The 10,299-nt window shown below is 36.7% G+C and overlaps 1 protein-coding gene across 1 annotated transcript; it reads right to left on the reverse strand.

Moving 5' to 3' along the window:
* Window positions 1-1,330: 1,330 nt before the first annotated feature.
* LOC112465496 lies at window positions 1,331-8,832 on the reverse strand. The gene is made up of 5 exons (XM_025033059.1): window positions 8,436-8,832; window positions 7,387-7,530; window positions 6,163-6,926; window positions 4,926-5,367; window positions 1,331-2,046 (listed from the first exon to the last, which is right to left on the reverse strand). The coding sequence occupies exons 1-5, from the start codon at window positions 8,482-8,484 to the stop codon at window positions 1,331-1,333; spliced, it is 2,115 nt and encodes a 704-aa protein (XP_024888827.1). The 5' UTR covers window positions 8,485-8,832.
* Window positions 8,833-10,299: the final 1,467 nt, after the last annotated feature.

The following is a 10,299-nucleotide window of genomic DNA, read 5'->3' on the forward strand; positions in this document are numbered from 1 at the left end:
TTTATTCCCACCATTAGTTTCAGCACTACTTCCCGCAGCTCTATTATCGCACCATAAAGTCATGGGGAAGAATGACTCAGTCAAAATTAACTTTAGTGAATTACTAATAGCCATCATCTCTTGACACGCCTTACTCATAGCGACATATTCTGCTTGGCATGTTGATAACGCAACATAAGATTGTTTATGTGTTCGCCAGATTATCGCATCTCCATATAATGTAATCGCAAATCCACATGTAGTTAAAGAATTCTTGCAATCTGCAAAACTTGCATCAGAATAACTTTGTATATCATTTGTCTCACCAAAATATCTTAGCCCCAAGCTTTTCGTTCCTTTCAAGTATCTAAACACTCTTTTAACCATTTTCCAATCATCAGTAGTTGGATTCACTTGGTGTCTACTTAATACGTTAACAGCATAAGAAATGTCGGGTCTCGTCGCACCTGCCAGATACAACAAACTGCCCACTGCTTCTCTATAAGGAACGTTTTCTTTCTGTAGTTAATAGTATATCATCGTCAATGTCCGTCTCACGCAACTTTCTCTCTCTGTTAGCTACTTGAGTAGTAACCATTGGTGTTTTCTGAGCATGTGCTTCGCTAAAGTTGAACCTAGCTAAGATTTTTCTTATATATTTTTCTTGGGTTAATTCAATTATTTTGTTCTGTCTGTCTCGCTTTATAGCTATACCCAGAAATTCTTTTGGTTCACCTAATACTGTCATTTCAAATTCTTTACTTAAACCTGTCTTAACCTTTTCTAATTTATCTTTATCATTACTCGCCACTAATATATCATCTACATATAAAAGCAAAATTAAGTACTTATCCTCATTTCTCCAAGTAAACATACAAGGTTCTAATTCTGAATTCTGAAGTCCCATTTTCAGAGCAGCTTCAGTGAATCTGATATTCCAACGCTTTGGACTTATACGTAATCCATAAAGGGCTCGTTTAAGTTTACACACCTTTTCCCTTTTATCTTTATCAGTATAATTCGCACCGTCAGGTATTTCCATGTAAATTTCCTCATCAATTAGGAATGTTTGGTGTAAAACTCGGGGCAGATGGCGCCATGGCGTCTAGTCCTGTCATGGCGGCGTCACCAACACTAACTCAATATACATGTATGTGTTGGTGTATCTGTGAGCACATCCGTGAGATCTGTAATGTTTACACGATATTTCGATATTTCGACATTTCGATATTTCGATATTTCGACATTTTTGATGAATCGAACTAGCCGCGAAGTATCACAGATAAGCTCACGCATACATCAATGCATACATGTATATTGAGTTAGTGTTGGTGACGCCGCCATGACAGGACTAAACGCCATGGCGCCATCTGCCCCGAGTTTTACACCAAACATTCCTAATAGTTCCATTAAGAAATGCTGTTTTCACGTCCAATTGGCAAACATCTAAATCGTGTTTATTAATTATTGCGATTACAGAACGCACCAGAGGCAATCTTGATACAGGAGCATATGTCTCCCTTAGTTCATAATAGTTTTTATCTTTGAAACCTCGAATGACAAGTCGCGCCTTATGTTTAATTTTCCCATCTGATTCGATCTTTTGTTTGAAAACCCACCTTGAATCTATAATATTAGCCTTTTTACCATCACTTGTTATTGTTGGACGACTCACCAATTCCCACACCTCATTTTTGTTCATAGAATTTAATTCGTCTTCGATTGCTTTCTGCCACAGTCTCTTATCTTTTGTCAACATAGCTTCTTTATAGTTAATAGGGTCTAGATTAATATCAGCTAAAAGAGCATGATATAATTCATCATTATCTTTAATTTCTGCTTGTTCAGATTCTGCATTGAATAACGCATCAGCTTTTAACTTTTCGTCAATTTGTAGGTTAGAACAACTAGTATCATTTACAGACTCACCGTTAGTCTCTGCTTCATTGTCAGGTTTTAATATCTTAGGATTTAATTCAATTTTTCTAGGTCTACCTCTTTTACGCTTGGGTTCTCCCTCCGGTTTTAAAAACTCTTCGGGTTTATTCTCACCTTTATTGTTCTCACCTTTATTAAAAACGAACCATTTTTCTTTATCTACTTCTTCTAAGACTAAAAGAAGATCGTTAATGTCACTTTTCTTGTATTTATCTCTGTATACAATCTTTTCATTAAACTTTGCATTTCTACTCTCATAATATTTGCTTTCCTCAGGCTTGAGAAATATATATCCCGTAGGAGTATATCCCACCAGAATAACTCGCCTTCCCTCAAATCTAAATTTCGGACCTGTTTTTCTTTGAACTTTAATATAAGCCACGCACCCAAATCTCTTAATTTAATCTATGTGAAAGCTATGATGTGAGGCAAATCTTTCTAATGGCATATCGTTGGATTTGTGAGGAGTTCTATTATAAGCATAAACAGCTGCACTTAAGGCTAAGTTCCATAAATTTTCTGGTAAATTTGCATCATAAATATATGATCTTACTTTAGTTTGGATTGTCTGATTGAAGCGCTCAGAGACCCCATTATGTTGAGGTGTATCAGGACATGCTAGTTGTAATTCCGCATCTAATTTATTTAAAACCTCGATTGTATAGCCACCCGTATATTCCGTTCCCTGGTCAGTACGCAAATAACACACCTTAGCGTCATAACCTGGTAGGTTTCGAGCACTTCTCACAAACATCTCTAAACAGTGACCTGTGTCACTTTTCGTCTTCATTGGGTATGCCATTGCTAATCTAGATAAATCATCTATACACACTGAAATATATCTATAGCCCTTAGGATGAGAAAGTGGTGTAATCGGACTCATGACATCTCCATGTATTATCTGTAACGGTTCTGTCGCTCTCCTACGAGTAGTTTTAAAAGGCAAAGTATTGAATCTCGAAATCTTACACACCTCACAATCTAAAAGAGATTGGTCAAATACTGCTTCCTTTAATTGTTTGTTATCAGAAAACTTTAATTGTAAAGCCTTTAGATACGCAATTGACGCGTGGCCGAATCTAACGTGCCACAGCATCGCTTTGTTATTTTCTGCAAATTTTTTATAATTTTCTAAAAAGGGCGATTCTGTATTGGGTATCTCTACAATAGGCAACTCATCAATATTACTAAGTTTATGGTCCCAAATAGTCACATCAAAATTAGATTGTTCGTACACTTTACTATCAATATCTTTCTCATTCTCACCTTTATCATCTCTCCCTCCTGAATTTAAAATCTCATCATGAATCTCAATATTCACACCAATATTCTCACCAATATTCTCACCAATATTCTCACCAATATTCTCACCAATTTCATTTTTTTGTACGCTCTTTTCAGATTCTTTCGGTATTTTGTCAGTTTCAGAGTTTATTTGTGTCTTTTCTTTGGCTGTCACACTACGAATAATATATTTTCTCGCACCTAATATTTTTTCAGCTAAATTTGCTATAACTCGCCTGTTCACTATTTTATGTGATGTTTTATCATACCTCCCAGCAAACGAAAAAAGATTGAAAAGAATTAAAACGGGATTGCCAGGAATTCAATTAAGGATTTTCCGAATTCCATTCTGTCCAAAAAAAGGATTGAAATAGTTTCAATATCATGGAATTCCTTATTTTGGAAAGAATTTGTCTTTTTTGAATCCTATCCAATTCCGACACAAAAATATTATACCACTGAATTCCAGGTTAGGGACTGGAAAGTTTCGTGATGAATTCCATTGAATACCATTGATTCCGTTAACGAAATGAATACCACTGAATGCCAGGTTAGGGATTGGAAAGTTTCGTGATGAATTCCATTGAATACCATTGATTCCGTTAACGAAATGAATACTATTGAACGCCAAACTAAGAATTAAAAATTTCTGTATTGAATTCCATTGAATTCCGTCTATTCTGACAATAAAATGAATACCATTGAATGCCAGGATAGGGATTAAAAGGTGTCCGTGTTGAACTCTGTGGCGGTACGCGCCAACAATAGTACACGCCCGCGCGGTATCGGCAATTCGCGTCGATGCCGCTAGGCGTCGCATCGCCGGGGCATCTTCTCGAGTTCAAAATTTCGTCTCGACCGCTATGTAAAGGGACCCCGTACGGTGCCTGACAGATTTTATAAATCTCATTTTCGGGCCAATTGCCCGTCGGCAGTAGTGCGTGTAATGCCCTTAGACATACACAAAAGCTCACCGACGAACAACGGCGCTTGGTCGCCCAACGGAGGCGCGAGACGTTTCCTAAACCATCTAATGCCATGCAATTCCATAACCTTTACGGATTCCATAGGATTGAATGGATTTTAAAATTTCTTTTTTGGATTCCATGGGATTGGACCATCTCATTTCGAATCCCATTTAATTTTATCTAATTCCGCCAAAAAAGGGATTCAAAGGTATTAAAAAATTTTAATATCTTTTAATCCTTTTGCGTTTGCTGGGCTATTATCTTTAAGAATTTCTAGTTCTATTATCCAATATGGTCTTTTATACACACCAGTAATAAATAATTCTTCAGAAATAGGGTCAAAAATATCAATCTTTTCATTGTCTAAATATATACCTAACCCCATCTCTGCAAATTTTCGTAGTGACAATAAATTCTCTGTAAGAGCTTCTGCGCAAATGACTTTGTCTATTTCTAGTAAGTTACCGTTCTCTAGTCTAATTTTAATGTTTCCAGCTCTTTCCGTTTTTAAGTCTGCTGATTCATCTTTGTTAGCACATTTAATCACACCGTTATCAAATTCATCAAATGTCTTGAAAATAATTTTAGAATTCGTTAAATGTTCGGTCGCACCTGAATCTGCTAAAAAATTCGAAAAGAATCTATTTTGATTTATAGATTCAGTATTCAAACACCTAGTTTTAGTATTCGTGATATCGAAATTATCAGCTATCAGGGACACGACACCACTCGCTAGATTTAAAATATCATGCTCACCTTTATGATTATTTGTTTTCTCTGTAGAGTTTCCGCCGTTCTGTTGAGTCCCTTGATCTGAATTATTTCCTTTGTTCCCACCCTTATCGCACCTATTGTTAGTATTTTTGTAATTGTTTCTGCTCTTTCCTCTAGGACCATTATATTTTCCTCTTTTCGCATTTTCTGATTTTCCATTATACTCAGCTTTTCGTTTTAAACCTCGTCTTTGGTTAATACCTCGACCTCGGGAACGAACATTATTATACCTGTATTCTCCTCTTTGTTGATTGAATTTCTTTGAATTGGGGCATTCCGCCGCCCTGTGGTCTCCAAACTCGCCGCAGTTGTAGCATTGTCTGCCAGACAGACCTCTCCTTGGACACTTCGCACCTATGTGTCCATAGCCTTGACATTCATAGCAACGTACTTTTTCCAAGTTAGCCAAATTTGCTGTCCTCACCTCATTTTGCCCACCTCACACCTGATTTCGCGCCGCTTCGTCTTGCATAACAAGAAGTTTTAATTGGTCATATGAAAGACTCGCACCGTTAGAGTTTTTGGTGACAAACTCTATTGATTGTATTTGCGGCACTGAGATCATAACAGCATTATAGAAGGCATCTCGTTTTTCGTTTTCAGACAAAGGTGTGGCACCCGGAGAATTCTCATAATTTCTAATAATCTCTTCAAACTTTTCACAGAATTCACTCGCCTTTGTTTTACCGATTATATATTTCATGTTGTATAATTGCTTTCTTACTGAATGAAAGGTTACATTTATTTCACACCTTTTAATCTCTTTAATTTTACTTAAAATCTCCCCTGGGTTTTGCATATGTACTATTTTAACATGATAATATGGATCAATATGATTTATTAAGATATCTCTAACTTTAAATTTTTGCTCATTTAATACACTTTCATCTTGTATGTTGGAAATAATAGAATTATCTATTATATGTAGTAAATTACATGTTCTAAGTTCCGATGAAAAGTAATCATAGAAATGTTCATATTTCATATTTAAGTTCAATTTGTAATCACGCCTCATATTCGCACTTTTATTTATGAATTCAAACTTTAAGGTATCTTTAACTGTATTAATCAACGAATTAGCAGCTTTATCCTTACTGTGCGTCAAATCTTCGCGTTTCAAATTTTCCAGTTGTTCTTTGACTGCACTCGAGATTTTAGATTCTAAACTTTCATTATCGCCGGTTGCCACATACTCAGTTTGTTTCCTTTTATCATTTACCTCATATTCTCCCTCATCTTCAATATCTACTAGATTGTACGTGGTGACCAATTTATCAACCACATTGTCAAATCTAGTGATCTGTGTGCCCCACTCCTCTCTCAGAATTTTAATCAATTCGTACACTTTCTCAGTTGTTTTCAACTGCTGTGCACATTCTTTTTGAGACACAGCCAAGACATTTTCCTGAATCATGATCAGCTGATTCAGCTGGAGCAACAACGCACTAAATTGCTCCATAGTCTTGGTGATAGTGGTACAGAATTTCGAGAGGACACTCGTCATTTCTGAGATTTTGGTTTCTTGCATTCTAACTTTGGTCAAAGCTGGAAGTTCATTGATTTCTGAATCTTCGAATAATGTCTTCTTTGAGACTGGAGGATTAGGTTTAATGCTATCTTTAATGCGTTTGAGGTAGTCACTAGTCTTAGGGTCAGATAAAATTTCATTACCAACTATCAGAGGTAAAGTTTTACCCTCTTTGGCGACCTCAGCTACCGTAGCCATATTGGCCAACAAACTCACCATCATTCCTTTGCCAAACTCGCCTATCTCACCGTCGCCAAACTCGCCTATCTCACCGTCCACACCTTCCTTATCTCGCTTCTCCGATTTTTCAACAATTTCCAGAACACTTGCTTCACCGGTAGCTGGGTGACACTCAGATGGAGTCCTCGGCATCTCCAGCGGCAGGTCATTGAGGAGTTTGTCCTCACGCCAGATTAATAGGCTCTTCCATAACCTATCCGACAGCATTCTTTTCTCTGCATAAGATTTGGTAATTAGAGTCCTGCATTTTAGCATGAAGATTTAATTGTAGCCATATGGACTATGCCTAAGAGTCAGTTGACCGAACAACAAGTATGGCTGACACCAAGGCAAACAGACGTATAATGATCCGAACAACAAGACTTCTCATACATCTATTTAAGTAATTTAGGTAATATAATATCGAACAACAAATACATACTACCCGCATTACCCATCAGAGTGATTAATTTTTAAATTTTGCAAAATTATTTTGTTAATCAATTTTTAAATTAAAGAGATCATAAAGTATTTACTTATGTGTGCGAGTGTTATATGTATATGTGCTAGCCCATATACACACAAGCACTGTCTCTTTCATATATATACGTATGTATATATACGTATGTATATATATTTTTCTCACCAACACATTTCATACCAAATACACACCGACTTTCAACTCAATAAACTCACCAGATCTGTAATTTGCTCCCAACTCTGTGTTTATCAGAAGAGATTCATCCTCTACATTGAGAGTCACTTTCTCCCCTTTGTGCACTCCATCTAAATCGAATGCAATTTTCAAATATGTCCACAGATCCAGAAGATCCTTTTTTACTGTAAAAATTTTATTAGTTAATTAATCTGGAATTGCCAAAATATTGTTATAACTCTAAATTTTCAGTTTGTTAAATCGCAATTTAGATGGTGAAAAACCAAACTGCAGTTTAATTATTTGAGCTAATCTGTTTTCTAAATAATATAAAATAATAGTTTAACACACCAATAACTCGTCTTAAGATCACACCTAGTTTCGCACCATTGAATATGTACTCTCCGTTGATATATGCATATATTAATTCAATCTGATTTAATCGTGTATGTGTGACATACATGTTCCCATACATACATTTGTATACGTATACCCATGGGTCGGCCGAGCCGCAGCGATCAAAAGACGCCAAAAGCCCGCGTTTGTAAACATATGTCTCTACTCGGTAATAGAGAAAGAGCTCAGCCGCGCGCTATGTCTTATATCTTTCTCACCTCTCTCTTTTACTCCTTCGCTCGAGCGTCGCGCAACGCACCGCGCTCCTTCTCCTTCGAGTTCTCTGTTATGCTCTGGCCGCGCATATCAATTCTCGGAACCAAAACAACTGAATTCTTTTGACCGCGCGGGCAAGGCTCAAATAGCACACCACACACCAGTATCATTGTCGCACCGTTTTATTTTTCCGACTTGCACTTTTAATTTTCTTAAATTTTACAACTTTTCTTTTATATTTTTCCTTAAAAGATATACTTTATGAAGTTGCGTTTAATATGTGCATTTTCCTTCAAGAACAACGACTTCACGCACTCCCGGCTTTTACTTTGTCGCGAAATTTTCTCTTTCGCCACGAGCGTATTTTTACTCACCCCTATAGTACAATTACGCATTTACACACAGAACTTCAATGCGTATGCGTACCTATACGCCGTGTTTTCTCGGGTAACAAGGTAACACATAAAATATTACTTACTGGCTTCTTGCGACATTTCCGCATCGGCTTTTTGCACACCATCAGCCATCTCTCACCTCGAATCTCAGCACACCGTATAAAAGGTCCTTGCCTCGAAATTTTCCGCGCCCACAAAATTTACTGCACAAGCACACGCGATTTTTCTTTCATGCGCAGTGGAAGCGTGCTGGGCCCATAACCTGAGAGGATCGTGGTGCCGGGAGTGGGTCAAGTTAAGAAAAACACTCTTATTAATGACTATATATAAATGTATATTATAACTCTCCTTCAAGAACAACCGCTTCTTAACGCGGCCAGATCTCGTGTGTGCGCGTCGGGGCCTATTCGGCCCGCGCAGCATCGGTACACCCCCGAGGAGGGGAGAGTAGAGGAAGTAGAGAGATAAGAGCAGGGCGCTCCAGTATTCTCACATTAATAAAAATTAGAATAACTAATTCCACGTAAAAAGAATGATTAAGGGAATTTTCCAGTAAGGAAAGTCGACACAAACGTCGTTCTACCTTTCTTTTTTGACAATGAATAGGTAACAAAGACAAAACGACACTTGTGTCGACTTGTATCGCTTGCTGGAAAGCTCCCTAAATGTCTAACACAAAATCTAAATTTGTAGAATATACAGTTTATCTTCATCTTGTATATAATAAATACAAGATGTATATAGATATAATATCTTATTAATTATTTCGACTCGTGTGAAAATTATTTAATCTTCAGATCCAATTAATTTCTAAATGTTGAGCAAGACATAATATATTGACTTCTTAATAGCGGTCTTCTTGATGTTAGCAAACGCCAATAAGTAAAACATTATTCTTTGAATATTTTTCCCGATTTACCATTAATCAACTTCAATTGGATTTCCGGCAAATGCAAACGAAAAGTAACGCGCGCGGCGCAGAGACAGCAAGAAACGTTAGTTACGTTTTATGTGCGTCAAACCAATTTCAGAGATGTTTCGATGTAAAGGGGAAGAACAGCATGGAAGTAAACTAAATTTATATCCCTGCATCTAATTTCTACAACGGTGTATAGTCTACGGGCCGTAGTAGACTTCGGCTACCGCTGCTTTGTACGCTTCGATGCATGGCATACGGCGTGAACAGCGACAGTGCAACTATTGCAGCAGGGATGGGTCGCGTCGGCGGTCGTTTTACAAAGAGATATATATCGTTCGATTAACAACTTTTAATTAACAGTTGTGGCTCGTCTACAATAGCCGTAAAAATAAAAGAGTATGCAGTAAGACGTAAGCAGTAAGCTATTAACTAATAAGATTTTTACAATTCAAGAATAATCGACTGTGGTTAGTCAACAGCTTACTGCTTACGTCCTACTGCATAATCTTGGAGCTATTGTAGACAAGCCATTACGTCTAGGACGACACATTTTGACTAAGTGTAATGCTAGACGTAATTGTTAAAAATTGGTTAAAAAATCGTTAATGACCAAAACTGTTTATAAAAATAACTATGAAGCATAAAACTATTACAGAACTGTCTTGAAGACTTGTTCGGCTTTATTGCATCAAAGTTTGGTTTAAATGATTATAACGCAGAAATCGAAAAGCAAGCATTGAATTTCAAATAAAATTAAAGATTTTTATAACAAAATAAGATTTTTTTTCCAGATCACTCATTTATTATTCACTCAGTTATTTTCTTTTAGCTACGTTATCTATACTTGCCACCTTTACTCATTCTCTCAAAAATATAAACTCTTAAATGTATAAGTATTTATATAGACGTGTTTATCTTCAGTTAGTATCATACGTGTCACGTTGTTGCCTTGTTTTGAGGCTTGCTTAAGAAGTAACTGTAGAATACGATATCAATAACAGCGTACTTTTATTACTGTTACTACTCTA

This window comes from Temnothorax curvispinosus, unplaced genomic scaffold, assembly GCF_003070985.1.
Source record: "Temnothorax curvispinosus isolate PA1 unplaced genomic scaffold, ASM307098v1 QBEX01015250.1, whole genome shotgun sequence".
Lineage (NCBI taxonomy): Eukaryota > Metazoa > Arthropoda > Insecta > Hymenoptera > Formicidae > Temnothorax > Temnothorax curvispinosus.